Source organism: Strigops habroptila, chromosome 8, assembly GCF_004027225.2.
Source record: "Strigops habroptila isolate Jane chromosome 8, bStrHab1.2.pri, whole genome shotgun sequence".
Classification (NCBI taxonomy): domain Eukaryota; kingdom Metazoa; phylum Chordata; class Aves; order Psittaciformes; family Psittacidae; genus Strigops; species Strigops habroptila.
The window spans coordinates 56091494-56111951 of NC_044284.2; the positions used below are offsets into that span (position 1 = coordinate 56091494).

Here is a 20458-nt window from a genome sequence, read left to right on the forward strand (position 1 = left end):
AGACCAATAGCTATTGCCCTTCCTCCTTTAAAAAGACTTAAGTAACTCATCCAACTAACTCATCCAGCTGAAGTAAGACACATTTTTAAAGCCTCAATGCAGAATGGTTACCGTGTTCCAGCAGTAAAGTGCCTGTATATCAACATGGAGTGCAGTAATCCCACCTGTATTTGCTCACTGATGACCTTGCATTTAGCTTGCCACAGGCCAAATCCTCACTAGTGGTGCAGCTGCCTGGTGCTACTTAAGCAACACAAGTGGGTTTGTAAAGCTGGAGGTTTCAGAATGTGCCAAAACTTCCAGCTAGCACACTGTCAGCAGAATAAGCCTTATAAAGGTCCTTTTCCTTTCATCTCTGCCTTCACTGCTGCTTCTATGTGTAGATTGTGCTGCAGGAAACACAGTTTGGCCAACAAGCTTGTGCTACCCCATAGGCATCTTCCACCAGTGAGCTATTGAAAACCCAGCAGAGATCAAACTAGAATTGCTAATGGAAAATAATTTTATCCAAAAAGAAGTTTTCTTGCTTTTAAAGTGTTTCTTATGTTAGTGTTTTAAGCTTCCAGGTGGATGTTACAGTGTCTTGCAGACATTTATAATGGCTTCAACAAAACGAGGCTCAGATTTAATGAGTGTTATCGTCCGTATTTGAATTAGCTTTGAGTTAAATATGACAAGCATTACGGCTAGTAGTTACACTGCATCATAGGTTATATTAATTTGGATAACAGCCCTGTTCGGCAATGTTGGAAATTGCGTATTAACAAGTGTGTGAATTGGACTGTTTCCTGGTGTCTGTGAACAAGGGGATGTATGGATAGCTACGTGTATGCTCGGTGAAGTTATTTTCTGCAGAAAATGCATGATTTTGCAAGACGCTGGTAAAGCTTTGTCCTTATGACTCCTACAGGGAAACTCTTTTGATCAACTGAGAACTAAGGCTCAAGAAGCTATTTCTCAATTCTAGATTATTAATGGCAAACTTGCACCTGTTATTCTTGTACCAACCAGATCTTTAGTTGTTTTTCTGATGTTTACTTCCCTGATATTTTTAGACATCAGTCCTATATCCCTTTCAGCTTTTGTTTTCTTTTCTAGGCTAATGCTTCTATTTTTATTTTGTTTGTTAGTGGATATGATACTCAAGCAACTTGGTTTTCCTGAAAAACAAAATATGTGTCTCAACAAAATCTGTTTCACTTCAGTCAGTGAAACTAAAACAAACCCACAAAAAATAAAGGAAAAAAATATTAAAGTAGGGTGTATTTTAAGTGATTAAGGGGTCACTGTTTGCTGAGCATCTTGCAGTGAATTTTGTCATGGTGACTGATAATGGAAGTCATAGATATTATTTACTTTAAATCTGCAGAACATGCAGCTCTGAAGTCCAAGGGGCAAGTACCTTTTCATGCTCTGTTAGCCATTACCTTCTCTCATTGGGGTAAACCAGTCCATAACATGCTGAAGACTTTACCAGGAATGTGGTGTTTCATGAAGTGATAAAAATAAATCAGGACCAGGCCTGTAAGTTATTTCAAGGCTAATTTCTGTACAAAGCTTCTTTAACCTGATCTACCAGCCTGAAATTGCTCTGTAGGGTACTTGCTGTATGGCTTTCAGCAGATTTCATTTGATGAACACGGGACTCATTTTTGCTGAAGTTCATGGAGAAAGCCATGCCCAGCCCTTTTCTGCCCCAAGGAAGCATCTAGAGCTGTCTGTCTTACAAAATGGGTTTATTTTTGCTTCAAATGTCTAATTCAAAACAACAAATTAAAGAACAAAAGAAATGTTTGCAGTAATTTCTGTTTGTGTCTTTACTGCAGTGGAGATCCCTCTATAGGAAAGGAGGTATTTATCCCAAATAAAGACAGGAATTCAGACTCATCTTGTTACCGTGCCTATTTGGTTCAGAGATTACTCAGCAAATCTTTTAGTGTCCCCAGGGAAGCACCTTCCCAGACTTCACTTAACTGCAGCAGTCTGTAAGGAGACAAAGAGAGTTTTAGTTCTGCAGCTCCTTAGACTTGGAGGAGTGTCACTAAATGCCATCTCCTTCCCAGGCTACTCAGTGGCACCCACACCTCTCAAATGCATTTGAGAGGTGTCCTTTTGGGGTCTGAACAGTGAGCTAAAAAATCTAGAAAGATAACTAAAATATCTGTGTAGTAATTGAGTGATGACATTTCTGCTTAGGGAGTTAAAATCCAAGCAAGAAGCTGCTTTTTTTCTTCCCTTTGAGCCTATCTAGTTATTAACAGTTACCTCTGTAGTTACACCCTAATGACTCCCAAGGCGTGTTCTGGACTAAATGTCATAAATTAAACCTAAGAAACTCCCAGCTGTTTACCTGTGGCTTTGTGTATTATTATTTATTCTATTTTTGGACACGATGGCACACTGAATACCTCCAAATTTGCTACCTCAAAGCTCAGTGTTACTCCATTACAGTGTTTTATTGTGACTGTATTTTGTGCGTAAAAGCTGGCAAAACTTATTTTAGTGATCATGTGGGTTGTAGCAAGATATGGTTATTCCATCCTAAACATTAACGCAGGAGAATACAACAAATAAATAGAAGGATTTCTTTATATCCTCATAATGCCTGAAAGAGTGTCAGTAGAATAATGTTAATGACATTAGGCTTTCAGTTCTGGCTCTGAGGGGCATCGAAAGTAGCACTTTCCTCACCTGTGGTACACTTACGTGTCAGTTCAGTGTCTGAGCTGCTTCCTTGTACCCGTGTGTCTAAATCAGAGTATTTGAAAGTCACAGGTAATGTTTTTGAGAAATGAGCACTTCTAAATTTGTGCTGACAACCTTTGTATTTCCCTGTGATTTTCTCAATCCCAGCCCTAAAACTGCATCCTGTCTACCACAGTATTAGGTGTTCAGGGTTCCTGGTCTACTTCACACAACATGAAAGATGCCTCATTGCGTAGAGATGAGGTAAGGCTGGAGATCTCTGGGCTTCGCAGCTGCTCTCATACGAGTGTGTTGGGGTGAAATGGGGCTTTGTTTTCCATCCAGTCAGTCCATATTCAGAAAAATGACCTCTCTGTTTTCATGTCCCTCCTCTCAAACAGTTTTCTGTTCTTCTGAGATTTTGTAGCAGCCTGAGCCTTAATTCAGGCAAGTACTTAATTCGGTGCTCAAGTGCTGCGTCCCTGGTAGTGTTTGAAATCCTTACTAAGTGTGTTACTGGGGTTAGTAGTGGGGACGTTTGTAGATCTGATGTTTGCAGTCAGTAGGATGAATCCATTATGGAGACGTCAAATTTTCCTTCCGAAAGCCAATTTCAGTGCAAACAAAGCTCTTGCCACTTTCCATTAGAGCAGATGTAATCAGGGGAATGGACTGACGAAATAGAGGTTTTTCTTTATCCCATCAGGTCTGAACAGGGTGAGACGGGAGATGGAGTGGTTGGGCTCTGTGCTACTCGTCTCCCTCCTTGCCCTTGCAGAGCCCTGCATCTGCTTCAGTTCCCCCTTCAAACCACCTACTCTGAAAGCACCTGTGCTGAACAGAACACAAGTATTTTTGGTGTAAAACCAGCACAGGCAAGATCCAAAGATGAGCATTTAAAAAAAAACGGCAACAAAAAGACTGAAAATGGTGTTTAGACAGGTGGTTACTTATATTTAGTGATGGACATGGTACCTTATTCATCTGTGGAGCTGAATGTTTGTGGCTTGTCTTGGTTGCACCAGCAACTGGCTGTGTGTTTCAAACAAAGCAGTAAAATGAACATGTGTTTTCTGGTGGCAGATTAAAGAAAGAACCAGATGCTGTCTCTATTAATTTAAAACTTTAAAATAAGCAGGGGAAAACACATTCTGGAAATATTCTGCTTGTATAACCAACTCCTGAGAGAGCTGTTTATGATTTTTGTACCTGTTCTTGGCACAGGCTTTTTTTCTGTTAGAAGAGGTTTGACAGTTGCGTGAGATCACACTTGGATTTGTGCCCTGCGAGCTAAAAACGCAGAGTCACTGCTTGCGAGGACAAGACCGCTGGAAAAAATAGCAACATTGCCCTTGTGTTCACTGCTAATCCTGCATCGAAAAGGGGAGCTTCGTCAAGTTCTAGTGTGCCCTAATGTTCATGCAGTTGTTCCTTTTTAGATAGAGCTCTGCTTTAAAAAAAAAAACCCAACAAAACCAAAACCAGCATATTTAGTAATAATTGTTTAATGCCTGAGACATTCCTCTAAGATTAATAAATGACTGGCTGAGATGAGCCAACAGCCTGAATCAGAGCCTCTAGCTGTTTACATCTGCTGCTCATTAGCTCAGAGTTGAAATAATGAATGTTATTATCAACTGATGCTAAACAAATGGCCAAGTTGCATTTTTTGGTGTGCGTTCATCTTGCCAAAGGAGGAGACGGCAACAAGTGTGTGTCTGGGAGAGGTGACCATGTCTCCACGGTGCAGCACCCTGGTCTGTGCTGAAACCTCGTGTACAGCCCAGCAGTTCGGGGTGCTGATTTAAACCCATTATCCAGCTTCAAGAGGTGGAAGAGATCACAGAAATCCCCCCATTGATTGTCCAGGATCTGGCAGAAGGGAGGAGCTGTTGGCTCGGTGGATGGTGGGGATGACCTGTCGCTGCTGGTGATACCCAAGAAAGCTGCACACAGGGAGTCATATGCATTTGAGGTGCCCTAATGTATGTGAGGCTTCATCTATCTATGACTTTCTTGCAGGCTAATGCAGAATCATAGAATGGGTTGGGCTGGAAAGGCTCTTAAGATCATCTAGTTAAAACCCCTGCCATGGGCAGGGACACCTCACACTAGACCATGTTGCCCAAGGCTCTGTCCAATCTGGTCTTGAACACTGCCAGAATGGAGCATTTACCACTTCTTGGGCAGCCTGTTCCAGTGCTTCACACCCTCACAGTAACATGGTTTAAAAAGCTGTGTTTATGCTGTTGCACAATGCAGCATCGATTATATCCTTTAATTGGCCTCAGGAAGCCTCCTGGCTGCCCCTGTGCAGCCCAGTCCCCTGCCAGGGCTGGGGTGTCAGTCACATACCTGGATCCTGGGGACATCCGCTCTGTGTTAGAAATTCACTGCTAAGAAAATAAAAAGGCCTGTGTATCTGAGCATGCCATCAAACTGCCAAGGTGTGGCAGCTTCCTGCTTGAGCAAGTGTTTGTAATTGAGCATGGCTTTGTTAAAAAGGCAATTAAAATCTTCCAAATTGAGTACAAAGTTAGGATCAAGTGAAGTATAGCACAGATTCCTGAGTTTTGAAACAAACCCTGCTAACATGGTCTCAGAGCAGGTGTCCCACACCAGCAGTCTCTCTGCTTCAGGTTTTCTTGCTCTGTGGTTACACAGACCCAGCTCATCACCAGTCCCACCTGGTTTTTGAAGCTTTTCTACAGTAGGACATGGACTGTTACCACTTTTCTCCCCCAGGTCATTTATCCTCAGTAGAGCAATCTGTTTTCTCTCTGTTCTCTATGGTTTGGCAGAGGTTTGTGAGTCCCTGTGTGTGTCCCTGTTTGCTACAAGGTCTGATAGAAAATTCATCAGGTTTCTGCTTGGCTCACCTTGTTGGGGGAGCCTTGTGCTAGCCCACCTTGGCTGCAGTGCTCTGTCTCATCAGCCATTCTTTACCTGCTCCTTCATCACTGGGAAGGCCTCTGTGAAGGTTTGCAGAAGCCCTCTCCTCTGTTGGCTCTTCTGTGTATTTGGTTGTGTAGCAGACTATCACTATAAAAAGAACTACTGTGTCCTCTTTTAAACTTCTTTTTTGGTCCTTGCGTACAACTAGATGGCTACAGACAAGCATTTTCTGTCACCGCATAGGTTGGTACAACAGGGGTAGATGATCTGGGATAGCTACTGTTGATCTTCCTGTTTGTTTTTGTTATCTGAGTTGCCTCTTGTTTGAAGCTAAACTGACATCTCCCAGATGACCGTCCATGGGTGATGTTCTCCTTCCAACTGCGGCTGTTGTGTTTATTTAAGTCCTGTTTTAGGAAATTGATATATGAGGACTTGCATTCGATACGATGGGTCTGGATGTGTGGTGAAACTTGCTGTAGGCAAGGCTGTTAAATGGCGCTCTGGATAGCTTTCTTCGCCCAAGGAGGATGCTTGCCATGTTGTTGCATGATAAGGTTGAGGCAGCGCCATACACTGAGCCTAGAGATGAGATAATTTGTCACTTGGTTTCACTAATCCTCTGATAACCTACTTACACTGTACTTCTTCTAAAATACATTCCTAGTTCTGCATAATCATAGAACAGTTTGGGTTGGAAGGCACCTACAAAGCTCAGCTAGTCCAACTCCCCTGCAGTGATCAGGGGCATGTTCAGCTAGATCAGGTTGCCCAGAACTACATCCAGCCTGGCCTTGAAAGTCTCCAGGGATGGTACATCCACCATCTCTCCGGGCAACCTGTTCCAGGATTTTCTTCCTCACATCCAGCCTGAATATGCCCTGTTTTAGTTTAAAACTTATCACCCCTTGCCCTGCTAAAGAGTCTCTTCCCATCTTTCTTACAGGCCTCTTTTAAGTACTGAAGGGCCGCAATAAGGTCTCCCGTGAGCCTTCTCTTTTTTAGGCTGAACAACCCCAACTCTCTCAGCGTTCCCTCACAGGAGATGTGCTCCATCCCTGAGCATTTTTGTGGCCCTCCTCTGGACCTGCTATATGTTACTGTGTTGTTTTTATGTTCTTATTAGCTCAAATTAGCACATTTAAATATACACATCTTGTATTTACACATGGAAGTACAGCCTGTATTTATACTTCATCCGTCCTTCCCTGATGGGTTGCTCGTGTCTTTGGCTTAGGTGCATTTCCATGTTTACTCCCTGCTTTAGCCCTTTGTCCCCAGCCTGTCCTCCTGGCTAATTAGGGCCAATTCCTGTATTTTCGCTACCTTGTTCCTGAAGTACTTGGAAGGGCTGTTTTGTTCTTAGAATTGCCTTCAAGCTGACCTTATTTTTGCCAAAAGATACATTTTAGCACTCTGCTATGTTTTAAGTGTTTGGAGTCAACTGGCTTAAGTCCTGACAGGGGCACTCCTCCCATTTTCCTCTTGGCTGCCTGTTCCCAACTTATTCAGTGGCTGTAGCAATTGCACAGTTGATGGTAACAGCCTGTTGCTTTTCATGAGGTGAAGAGTCAGTGGGAGCAGTGTCCTTAGGGCCAGTGGAAAGGACGTGGCAGGACCCATGGTTCAGAGGCAGCGCTGGTTTACACCAGCTGCAGTCAGCTGCACCCTCATCCCCAAATTCCCTGCAGTGGCACCAGGAGGTAAGCAGGGGCTGTGTGTGCGCTTAGCTTGGCTATGTTGAGTCTGTGGGCTCAGTAGGCAATTCAGGGCATAACATGTGCTGTTACTTACTCTTAGTGTGTTACATCGCCCACCCGAAGTCACCTCTGTGCCTATACTCTTGATTGGGTGCCCACCCGTTCAGTAAGCAATGTCAAGCCCTTCCTGTAAAGGACTTGCGTGGACTTGTCTGAGTGATGCTATGCTTTGGGGGTTATAGGATGGTAGATTTGGGCCAAGCTCACGTCTCAGGAGGCAGAAGCATGTGTGAGCTTAAGGGGTTTTTTTTGTCTACCATACCCTGAGGTGAGGCAAAGCTTCTAAGTGAGTGGTTTGGGTGGGTGTGGATAGGGGGTGGTGTTCAGGACAAATCTCACACCTGAGATCATGCGAGGAGCGGGACAGGCTGTGAGCAGGCCTGTTTGCTGCACTGTGTATGGGATGGGGCTCCCTGCAGGCTTTATGTGTTACCCAGGATGATCAATACTAGCATTTTTAGCTGCTATCCCTTTGGTTTACATGATAAACAAGTTGCACTGATTGATGTTTACTCTTTTCAGAAAGTAAATATGTGTCTGAAGGAAGTGTGAATGATTCCCCTATTTCTGTGTGGTCTGTTAGTGTTCTGTCAGCTTCTCCATGGTAGCTCCAAACTGCTTCCCCCTCTCTTGTGCTTAAGTGAAAAACATGTTAACTGGATTTGTTTGGGGTGATCTTTTTTACTTTTGCATCCTGCTAGCCAGGAGCTCCACAGCAGTAAGTGAATGGGGCACAGTAGGTTCACTCCGTACTTCTCAGCAGAGACCGTCTGAGAGATCTGTTTTCAGCCTCTTCTGCTATAGGATCATTTTCTTCTCAAAACTTCAGGGTTTTATTTGTTGTTAAATCTGCTCCTTATTTCTCCAGCAACCGCCTTGCTTGAACCAGAAGTGCTGTGTTTAACATAGCCATAGCACTATAATGACTGTCTGTGCTTGCCAGGCGTAAGAAGGGGTTTCTGCAAAGATAACCACTTGGCGTAAGTAGGGGAGAACATGTACCAATAATGCAGACGTTGTGGTTTGCTAATGGGGTAGGATAATACACATACAGGGGCTCTTCTTCTGCCACCAGCTGCAGTAGCAACTGCTGGGCCTTCTGCTAGGTTTTCTCCTTACCCAGCTGCTTTGCTTTGTAGTCCCTGGGGTGTGCATGTCTCAGGAGGCTGCATTTTGTGCCTGAGTGTCCTTAATTTAATGTACAGGTGCAAGTGTTCTTTCCTGGCTTTGCTCACTGCAGCAACTTGAAAAGCATGAGGTTTTGTAAATTGTTAATGGATCTTTTCCCACCCTGCATAAAAAAACCCCTAACTATTAAAATAAACATGTCAGGAGCTGTAATAAGAGGACTTCATCTCTCAGAAGTTGTGGCCTGATGCTGTAAGTGGAGCTGTCGGTGAGGCTGTCTAGAGAGATGGAGTCAGTTCTCTGGTGAGCAGTTCGGTGTCAGGGATGTGTTGGTGTCTATATTATCCACTTTCCTGAAGGACTTCACATCCTGATGTTTGGTGGGATCACTGGAGAAAGGAACGAGGGCAGCAAAAACCAACACAAAGCTTTAGTTAGTGGAACCATACGGAAGGATATGGCCCTTGAGTCAGAGAAACCGGCTGTGCAGCGTGGAAATGTAAAAACTGTCTGGTTGTGTCAGGAGAGATTGTGCTTCCAGGGATTAATTACTGCTTTTTAATTACTGCTTTTCCCCTACAACTCCTTCCTGCTAATCTTTTCCATTTAGGTTTGCATTGATGGTTAATCAAGTTTCAGAGCAGGTGAGGTGATTCCCATCTGCCAGGTAAGGCTGGGTTTGCACTGGCCAAGCTGCAAAGGGCACTGTCATCTATTTGTGCTGGTAGCCTTTTTGGTTTGTTGTGACAGCTCAGGGGACAGATGATATTTTTAAGAGTCAGCAGCCAGGACTCACTCTCTTTCATGGTTGCTTATCTTGTCCAACTCTTCAGATATATTTATTTCTCAGTAACTTCAATGGCGTAATTGTGGAAAGTACGATGAGCAATTTTAAGGTTTTAGTAAGAGCTTAGAAGAAGCTACATGCTGAAGAACCACTGTGGCTTTCACTAAAACCCATCTGATACGTGACTCAAACCAGGTTTTGCTGCTGGAGAAATGCCGTACAGATTCTGCAGGTTCCTCTCTTCCCTTGCAGACTGTTTCCTTAGTCTCATTCTAATTACTGACAATATCTACAATGCCCAATTCCTTCAACACCAAAATTCTTACTCATCTTCCCTTAAGAGTGCCCTGGTGGGAAGCGTGTATGAACATGAGCCCATTCGAGGTGTGGGGGGCCCTTGCTGGGGTTTAGGGTGTTGCTCTCCTACTGGCTATGGACCAGTAAGATGCTAGGACACAGGTTTATTTCTGCATGAAAGTTCTCCGTTTAATATTTTGATTACTAATCACAATTATAATTTAACTTCAAAGTGATTAACTTCAAACGAAAAACTGAGATGTGAAATTCTGTATGTTGTGGATTTGGTTTTTTTGGTCCTTCAGTGCTGTTGAACTCATCAAGCAATGTATCAAAGGGAAGTAAAAGTAAAGTGGTTTTGTTTAAAATGGTCATGAACAGTTAAAGCAAGCTGTCTGTGGCAAGCAGAACTAGCAGAACAATCCCTTCATAAATCTTAAAAATGAAATATTTATTGGCCTTAAAGTTCTGGATGAATCAACTATAGATTCAGAATTTAAATTGTGTGATTAGTCTCCTTAGGGAGGAATATGGCACTCCTGAGAAAAGCAAGTACTTGGAATTATATCTTAAAAGTGAGCATGTATTTAGTACAGCCGTGCACTGAATCCTTCTTTGGATGTATTATTATTTGGTGTGAGAGTACTGCTTGGATCTTCACACTTCTTACACAAAGAAAGGGAATCAGTCTTTGGCATGCATGGAAATTTGATAAAGGATCAGTTATAGTTTTGCTTAATGCAGTATTAATGTTTAATCTCTTTTCTCACTATATTGCTGTTAAGTGAATGGTTAGACAAACCCATGCTTTAGGCTCCAGCTTGTGCCAGAATGGCTTCTCTTGTGCACACGTGTGTGTGTCTGGTCTGTTTCTGTCCCAGGCGTCCCCTCCAAATGGGAGAGGTGAGAGGAGGGGATTTTTGTTTCAAAAGAATTTATCAGCTAAAGCGTTCAGCTATTGCAGTTATTTATACTGACTGGCTACCTGGAAGCAGGAACATGAAAGATTGGGTAACAATTTCATTACATGGTGTTTTATAGCAACTGCTATGCAGCTTTATAAATGAACTGTTCTCTTCTGTATGGCAGAAAAAGGTTTTTATAGTTGGCAGGCTGCTTGTAATAGTCTAAGAGTTATTAAAGTAAGCTGTAGTTGCCATATAATGTATGTTATAATGGCGAGTGGTTTTACATTAATATGTCTTGGGGGAGGATATTATTTCAGAATGTGTATTCACATACAGATGGAGTTTGAGTCTTTTCACCCAGATCAGAATGGCATTCACAGAAAAGGCCCCTGGACCATCATCCCAGCGAGTTCCTTATGAGTAATAAAGTAGCTAGAAGAGAAAATCTCATGAAATTCAGCAGGGGTTTGGCAAAAAAAAACCCCCAAAAAGCACAATCTTTTTCTCACCTCCTGACTTTACATCTATAAACTGAAGTTGTTCGTGCCTAGATTAGTTATTTTGGCTTCCTGCTAACATCTCACCTCAGAGGTGAGAAAACTGGGAAGCAGCAAAGCAGAAAGATTTGTATAGTGAGGATAAGCACTGTAATAGGCAGGGTGTTGCATGGCTGTTAGGGTGGTGGAAAGGCCAGGCCACTCTTCAGATGCGTGTTTGGGGGCTGGTGAGCAGTAAAGCGTATGTGGCCCTGATGCAGCTGTATGTGAACCAGCGCAGCTGCTTTCAGACAACATGTTTCAAGAAAGACATTTGCATAGTGAAGGGAGCTCAAAAAAAGAGCTGTGGGAAAGGCTGGGGAAATTCAAATGGAACTGTTCCATTTGCATTAACTAATTAGGCAGCCACCGCAAGGAGCGTAAGCGCTTGGTACTGGTATCTAAAATATGTAAAAGAGACTTGGGATAAACACAGCTATGAAGACGTTTGTCTCCTTTGTCAGACTGAATTTAACAGAGATGCTGTTGATCTGGTGTTAAAATGCAAATAAATATCCCAGGGTGAGAGACATGGAGAGCACTGGATTAGATGAGGAGGAAAATTCAGAGATGGAAACCGAGCAGAGCAGTTGGCAGTGGAAAGCAGGTGGCTGTAGGCAGATCTCTGGGACAGCCGTGAAGCTTTAACCTCTGGAACCATTAGATATTATGAATTATTCATCTCACCTTTGGCCTTCCTGAAAGGATAATTTGTGCATGTTGGTGCAATTATTAAAAACAACAAACAAACAAACAAAAGCCCTGATAACATACTGCTGATATGTGGCATAGAGGGATCTTAAAATAATCTTTATCCAGAGATTAAGAGTTTCTGATCCACCACTGACCCGTTTTTAGAGCATTACAAATTCATTGCACTTGCAAAACCAGGATGAAAATGCTGTAAAACAAGAGAAAAGCAGGTTTACGTTGGTTACTTATGCTGCTCTAAGTTGTATTGAGGAGAAAACTTCAAACTGAAAATCGTGCTTGATGAAACCTCCTTTTTCTAGGTGAGAACCCAAAGCATGCTTGGGAGTCTGCATGCAGAAACAGTGTCTGGGCCTTTTAAGCCTGTGTGAAAATGTTTATTTTCATTACGAGTGAAAAATGCAACCTCCAGATGCCCTGTGATTTTTTTCCTCTCTTATTTTCTCCCCAGAGGATGAGGGGCCAGGGTGAGATGGAGACACAAACCCTGCTGTAGTCCTTGAGTTTAAATTAATGCTGTTATTTAAGGGCTGAATAAACATTAGGGACCAATGATTTCTGTGCACAGAAAGCTGGGGAAACTTGTGCTGACACCACCTACTTTGTGAACAAGAAAAATGTGTATCTCCAGATGTTTCATCATTGCTAAATTCATATGGGGGTAAAAAAAAAAATTTTGATTAAAGCAAATTAAGTGCCAGAAAGTGATTTTTATTTCATTGCCTGACACTAATATGTGGTTTTGATTATGTGTTTTGGCCTTTTTGCATCAAGGAATAGAGTTAACATGAAATTTCATCTTGGTTTGAAACGTGTGACATCTTTATCAAATGATAAGTAACATGGACTTTGGCTAGAAGTTCAGTATTTCCTAATTTTGGCTGCAAAAACATTTTCCATGGGAGATAAGGGAGAAGTGAGATACCAGAGCAATAAATTCATGCTCGTCTTTGGAGTAAAGTAATAATTACTTGGGTAATTCAATCTTGTGTGTGTGTGTGTGTGTGTGTGTGTGTATATATACACACACATTATATATATACATACATGTCAGGGGACCTCTAACTACAAATGTAAGTTGACTGAAGTCTCAAATCCTCATGTCGTTACCCTTGAATATCCGAGCTGGAGTGAGCGGGACCTTGCCTTAACGTGGGTTGATAACAGCAGCCATTATAAACTGTGAAAGATTAGCAGAGGGGTGATAAACCCGCACAGGCAGGGCTGCATTCTGCCCCTGCAGGAGGCTTAAAATTACTGTCCCATGAGCTTAACTTCCAAAAATGTTCCAGAGATTTGGTAGTGGAGACACCAGAGGATTCAGCTGCCAGGGTGGTGATGCTGTGGTGGCTGTGAGCGGGCCACCTGGGTGCGTGCCGGGGGCTGGAGGAGCCCAGCTTGGGGTTGGAAGGGACCTTAAAGCTCATCCAGTTCCCACCCCCTGCCACAGGCAGGGACACCTTCCACTAGAGCAGGTTGCTCCAAGCCCCTGTGTCCAACCTGGCCTTGAACACTTTGTGTAGTCTACTCCATCTCTTACTTTGACCCCTTTGGGGATACTAAATGTCACCCCAACAAACTCAGAGAAATCTGGGCTCTCATATTCTCATTAATAAGCAGTTGAAAATATTTTTAGATTCATACAGGTATAAACACACTTTTTTGTTTTACATGCTGGAGGGGAAGGGACTGGTTTGAGAAGGTTGTTGTCCATGTACTCTATAATTTGAGTCTTTGCAACGTGCATGGCTGTGTTCTCCAGTTTTACTGGTGTGTTTGTATCCAGTGGATTGCTGGCTCAGTTTGGGCAGGCTTTTAATAGCAATCGGCAGGCGAGAGTACAAGTGCCACCAGACAGCGTGTTGAGGAAGTGCACCAGATCACGGGTAGCGAGCGGTCACTCTCTTTCACTTGCAGTAGTACAACTTATGCATTTTCCACACCAGCTTGGCAGCCACACCAACCCCAGTATTTTATATTCACAAGCATGAGGACATCATGGTGAAAGCACCATTTTTCACCCGGAGTTACTCATCTGACAAGAGATTCTTGTCCACTATGTGAAATTGTAGAAGCCCACAGCTGGCAACTATAAATTCCTGCTGTAATTGGTTATGTTGGACATGTAGTGCGGGTTTGTGGCTCTGCGGGGAGGGAACCTGAGATGGGATGCCAAAAGGGAGGAATGTTTCCATACAGCACTGGTGGTCGGGAAAGCATTTGTGTGTTTAGCCTGGGACAGGGACCTCGAGGGTCCATCCTGCCCCTCTTCTGCAGGTCACCACAGGTAATATGAGACCCCCAGGAGAGGGGCACTGCAGTAATGCAGAAATGGGTTCCCCAACTACATAGTCCCTTGGTGGTTCCTTGCAGCAAGTGCCCGTGAAAGACTAGAACAAGGGTTCATTTTGGTTTGGCCTATTACAGGCTAGAAAGTTATGTTAATTCACTGTCCAAAACATAACTGAAGCAGTCATCGGTTGGATAGCATGACTGATTTCTCATTTCAAAGTTGTCCAAAAGTGATGGGTTTAACTCATAACAGATTCCTATGTAACCGTAGTTTTATTTTCCTGTATGATTTCTGCCGAGATGATCACTTTGCTATTGCTCTGCTGTAGGCATCTGCTGTCAGCTGTCTCTCCTACTTTCAGACATTTGGAGAGTTTCTTGGATCTTTTTTTCCTCATCCTGTTTTTCCCTTTCCTTGTATTTCTGCATTATCACTTGCTGTCATGGTTTTGCCAAGGGGAGCTGCATTAATCCTCCCCTCCTTCTGCCCTTACTAGCATCAACCTGGGCCATGCGCACAGTTAGTTCTGCTGCTCCTCTTGTATTTCGTAAGACTGGAAGGAGGGTGCATCTCTCTCCAAATCCTAAGTGTTCTTTACATCTCTGTAACAAAGGAGTTAGCAGTAATGTCTTCTGTTATTGATTTAATAATCTGTCCAAAGTAGTATAGCAAAGCCTTGGAGTTAAGTGTTACTGACAGTTTGTAGTGTTAAGTTCTTGAAACATAAAACCAGGACCAGGCTCTGCCTTGAGCTGATGTGTTGAGTGCAGAGGGTCTGCAGCATTTGGGAGGGGGAAGAAGTGCTTTATTTTGCTGGCACTGTATGTTGCAGAGCCACTTTGAGAACAGTTAGTTATATCTGACAGGTCATCTCTAGCTTCAGCTGGTGCTTTTCCCTATCCAAACGATGACTAGAGGATACTTTAGATAATTTAAACCATTAAAATGCGGCTGATCTAGAAGAAATTGTGATTCTGTGAAATACAGTTTGGCATAGTCAGGAAATTAATCAACCTTACAGAACCGCTGGCATTTTGTCTTTTGAACCTCATAATTCCTCCGAGTTCTGCTGGGAAGTCCTGGCGTAGCTAAATTAAGAGAAGATTGAATTTTACCCGACATCAAGCGGTAGGCACTGTGCGAGAAGAACTGCCAAGGCAGGCTGGTGTTTTTGATGAGCACTTCTCATAAGCAAGGACTTTTGCTGCTGGGCACCCCTGGCACTGGCTGGTGAGAGGCTGCTTTCTCCTGGCCTTCCAGGAGCGCTGTCTTTCACTGCTAGAAGCACGGCAAGCAGAAAGGAGAATGGCTTTATCAGGTTTTACAAGCGCAGTGTTGCATGTGTTAAGCCTCGTATCTGGGCTTTGCCAGGTGCTGGTGTCAGCTGAACACTTAACGCTGCACTTAGACCGTTGCCAGAGGAGGCCAAAGGCAAAGAGGGAACAGGAGAGGGGAACGCAGCTGTGTTCTGCTGCTAGAAATACCTGGCGATGCCAACAGTGGCCCATGCTCTGTAAGGACACGCACAAAGGTGGTTGCTCTGTCCCAGACAACAAAAGCCCATGTCTTCCCTGCATCTGTGATGAGCAAGCAGGAGTTTGGCGAAGGGAACTTTGGAGGTGATGTGTGCTGCACTGGTGGTTCCTGTGGTGCAGCTGCATGCACCCCTGCACTCTTGTTTTGCAGCACTGTCCTCTGAAACATCTACTTCTGCATTTTTCAGACAGTTGAATCATCGATGCTGTTGTGTCTCCAGTGCACCAGGGTTATTTTCAGAATGCAGCTATAAGTTGAATTTTTTTCTGCTGTTTAAGAAGTACGGTTAAAATAGGCCATTGCAAGAAATTGTCTCCCTATAACAATAGATTTATGGCTACTGGCCAGTGCTGTCCTCAGAGGACCTTCTGTTCAGAGCTGGTACTTATGTCCAAAAAAGTGTGCTTTAAAAGCAAGTAAAATAAATATCATGTTAATATAACCATTAATGAAAGTATCTAGTCTAAAGCTTGATAATATCAAAAGAAGCTTCTGAGAACATGGCAGAGGAAAGACTGCATAATAACCTACACGTTGCCTATTTTTTGTTTGAGAAGTATGGACTTTAAACATAACGGTAGTTGAAGTCCAGCTTGGGAGAACTTGTAGAATTATATTAATATATGAGAGCAAATGTAAAACCTGGAGTACTTATTTAAGCTTTTCTTTTTATTGTCCAGGTGACATAAACACAAAAGAATTAAACCTACGGTTCTGGTTTGGAGCTTGTGTGACCCAGAACAGTTCACATAAATTCTAGTTGTTACAGAACCAATGAAACCTTCTTCTCTGAGGCTCTTAAGAATAGGCACTGTCCTCATCTTGGCAAGTAATTCTTCCAAAATGGAAAGTCTGCTTTTTGTTGCAAACACTGGGGGCTCTTCCTCAGCCATGATGTTGCTCAGTCAGTATCTTGGCAGTTCAGCGGGTGCCTGGAAGGTTTATATGCCCTTTGTCATGTGGAGTTTGTTGTACTTTCATTTTAATTCCTGGAGATAAAGAGCTTTTGCAGAAAACAACCACAAACAGCTCCTTGCTCAAGATACTGGCCTCAATTCTTTATCCCATCCTCAATGTAATTATAGCCCCCAAAATTGCAGCGTTGGAGCGGGAGATCCTACAAACGTTTGTAGGACTAAGAGGAAGAGTTAAATACGTTCCTGTGCTGTGCTGCTAACTGTTAGAAAAGCCTCTGTGGTTTGTTTAACGGAAATCTTTTAATTTTAGGAGCAGGTCCCTGTTCCTGTTTATCACCCGACTCCCAGCCAGACTCGGCTAGCAACACAGCTGACAGAAGAGGAACAAATCAGAATAGCGCAGAGGATAGGCCTTATTCAGCATCTACCTAAAGGAGTCTATGATCCTGGAAGAGACGGCTCCGAGAAGAAGATCAGAGAGTAAGTTACAGAAACCAAACTGAACTCACGTGGCTGTTGCACTGGTTTATGATACTGCCCTGGGGAACCTGATCTCATCATCCTGCTTTTGCCTTATTTTCAGGCCCTGTAATTTAATGTAGCTTTCTGGAAAAACAAAAAAAAAAAAGACCATGCAGAAGCTTCCTTCCTTCATCCTCCCTTGTTTTCCTATTACAGGTGAAACTTACCTTTCCCAACCCATGTAATTCATGCCCTTATAGGGTTTTTTTCCCCTCTTTATCCTCTCTTCGTGACACTAATGAAATAATTTCATGTTACTTCCTCACCTCTATGGCTCCCTTTTACCATTTCTAATCTTACGCACTCTCCTGAGCTGCCCCACCATGCCCGCAGAAGGCTTCTGCCCTCACTAACATAACCAGGGGCACGTATACTCAAAAGGAATGCCAAAAAACCCCTCTAGTGCTTGGTGGGGCCAGCACTGACAGAGCTAAGAACTCCTCACAGTATCTACAAGTACTAAAGGTTTGTTTGACTCAGACATATCCAGGAGTACATATTACACTATGCTTCATTTCCAGCGTGGTAACATCAGCTTAAATATCTTTATGATTTTTCTTTCCCCCCAGATGTGTCATTTGTATGATGGACTTTGTTTATGGGGACCCTATCCGATTTCTGCCTTGCATGCACATTTACCACCTGGACTGTATAGATGACTGGTTGATGAGATCCTTTACCTGTCCATCCTGCATGGAGCCAGTGGATGCAGCACTGCTTTCATCATATGAGACTAACTGAGCCAGGGTTTCTCCACTGAACCTTCAAGGAGACCATACACTTTAAGGGGTTTGATCCTTTTGTCATTCAGCCCAAAGAGCCAGGAATTAGGAATTAAGATCATGCACAAAGTATACATTTCCTAATAAAGAAATAAAAAATATTCCTGAATGGCTGCAAATATTGGAAAAAACCATAGTATTTTAGAGACTATAGAAAAGTAGGTTGTTATTTTTAATGTAAAGCCTTGACCCACCATTGTCTTTTAATGTTTGTTCTTACACCCATATATAGGAATTGTGTAAAGTGTTACAGCAACTGTAAATGTTTAAACTGCGTGTATCCAATTTTATTAGCAGCGAGATAAGAGTATTTTTTTCCTAAATAAAGTAACCAGTTTTGTTCTGATTCTTTTCACAAGTCCTGGCATTTGGGTCAAGGCTTTATTGAAATCTACATTTTATAACACTGGCACAAAGAAATAGGTTTAAGCTTGTTTGCACAGTTCTTTTTATTCCCCCCCCCCCCCCCTTTTTTTTTTCCCCTCTTTTTTTTTTCCTCCATTGGAGATGGAATTCATTGCCTTAGGTCCTTTTAATAGTGTATTGTTATTGTTGGGCTGGCTCTATGCTTGAAAACCAGTTTATTTATAACCTGTTAAAAGTGCTATATTTTGTTTGCAGTTAGGAATATGCAGACTTCAAAGTGATCTCCTAGCTTGTAAGCAAACTGAGATGCATTATCCCTTTTCTACAAGTGAGGTGGAATATGAAGATATGAAACAAGTCCTACAGTGAAATTATGGTTCCATGGCTTTTATCACTTGCTTCGGTTCTGATGAAACAACAGGCTTTAATGTTACCTTTAACTTGCTCAGATTAAAAGTGGGCCAGGTGGGCAATAAATAGTTACCATGACTGAGAGAAAATAAAATTGGAACTAATGTAGTGTTAGCATTGATCACTTATTCTACTTTTTTCTTCCTAAAAATGGTTGTCTTGGATTATAGCAAATGGATACTGCATCTCTCGTTCTTGTAGTTCTTAGGTTATCAGAAGTTAAGAATAAACATACTGTATCTCAGCCTCCTGTATTAAATGTATCTGTTAAGCCCTGCTGGCTGACACATCAGTCCACCAGATATGAAATCAGATATGAGAAGAATATAGTTTGTTCTGCATGTAAATGCACAGTTTCTATGAACACAGACTGTCTACAAGCAGTTGAGGGGGAAGCCAGGGCTGCTACAGCCACACTGACACCATTAGCTAATTTCTGTAGCAAACAGTATGTGCTTGCTAAGAGATGGTCTAGCAAAGACTGTAGCTGTAAAGACCTTTTACCCACTTAGCATGGTTTGGGTTTTTTCTTCTATTTTCCCCCTTAACATACCTTACTGTTACTCTTACACATTCACCACAACGCTGATGCATTGCAAAGCCCTGGTCTTGCAAAATGAAATGCGATCTCAAGTTAACCAGAACAAATCAAATACTCAAGCTTATATATGATAAACAACAAGTTGTGTTTAAAGGCCCAAATCCTTTGAAGACTTAGTGTATTTACAACATAGAAGAATTGTGCACATTATGGATGACTTTTGAAGGGTTGGTCAGCAAAATGCAGAGTCAACATGTTGGTTTATTTATTATTCCTGCAGCAACCTGCTCTTAGAGAAGAACTTCAAGTAGCAGTCAAAAGGAACTGAAAGCAGTCTGCTGTTCTAGATTCACTCACATTGCTACACCATGTATCTGGACACAGTTGTTTTGCTGGATCTATACGTACCTAATTACATGGATCAAAATCTGGGAAGAGAGACCTGAAGTTGTGCAATATCATTGTTCCTTTTCATCATTCCATGTGTGTTCCTTTGTGTCCTTCTTTTTGTCTGTTTTGGGAGTTTGGTTTCTTTTTTTTTTTGGTAAAATAATGTCCACATAAAGTATTCATTTCTTTCTCTTGTCAAAACTGGCAAATGAACAATTTGAAAAAACAGCCTTGTCATGTTGGTATTAGTCTTTATTTATTACAAAAGACTTGGTTAAGAAAGATTGGAAAGAAATATGAAGTGACCAGTTACTGAGCTGAATGCATTTCTAGGCACTTTGTATAATTGGAACTTTTAACACTGACCTACTTACTGGGCTAAGGGAAAAAAATTACTTTTATTAAAATACTTGTTAAATAGCAAAAAGGGGCGAAGGGCTAAAACTAGAGGTGATTACACGAAAACATTCCAAAAGGTTCAAATTTTAGCTTAAAGACGAATGTGTAAATATAACAAATAAATCAGAATGATTTTTTCAAGTTTTTAGGTGCAGTGCTCTTCTGGATGGTTTCTAATACAAAAAAAAAGTGCAGCAATTGATCTGAATTTAATGCAAAAATAACGTGTAACCCGAATTTTAGCTCCAGTGGTGAAACCAGATCTGTGTCTTAACTCCACCATCTGTAAGATGAAGATAATACTTGCCTTCTGTCTCAGAGGTGCCTAATAAATTACTTGCACTTCAAACACATTAGACAGTCCATTTACAGCACAGCTGTCTCTGAACGAGAGCCTACCGCAGCTCAGGGAGTGGAAAGAGCTGGCTCTGACTCATCTGGGCCTGTTCAGCCATAACCCTTCTTAAGCCAGGGCTGTGTGTTCCAGGGCAGGCAGGCCCACAGTAAAGGATCTGCAAAGCAATTTGAAGAAAACAAGCAAAAAACCCCTTACAGCTCCTGTAAGTAACCAGGTTTGCAGGTGCATCAGAAGTC

At 42.4% G+C, this 20458-nt stretch overlaps 1 protein-coding gene across 1 annotated transcript in view; it reads left to right on the plus strand.

Annotated features, from left to right (window-relative positions):
- The window catches only part of RNF11 (ring finger protein 11), a 34397-nt gene extending 14392 nt beyond the window's left edge, over positions 1-20005 (plus strand). The window contains exons 2-3 of the mRNA XM_030494226.1: positions 16764-16933; positions 17545-20005. Of these exons, the coding sequence (XP_030350086.1) occupies positions 16764-16933; positions 17545-17716 (342 nt within the window). The 3' untranslated portion in view covers positions 17717-20005. The remainder of the gene's footprint in view (positions 1-16763; positions 16934-17544) is intronic.
- Positions 20006-20458: the final 453 nt, after the last annotated feature.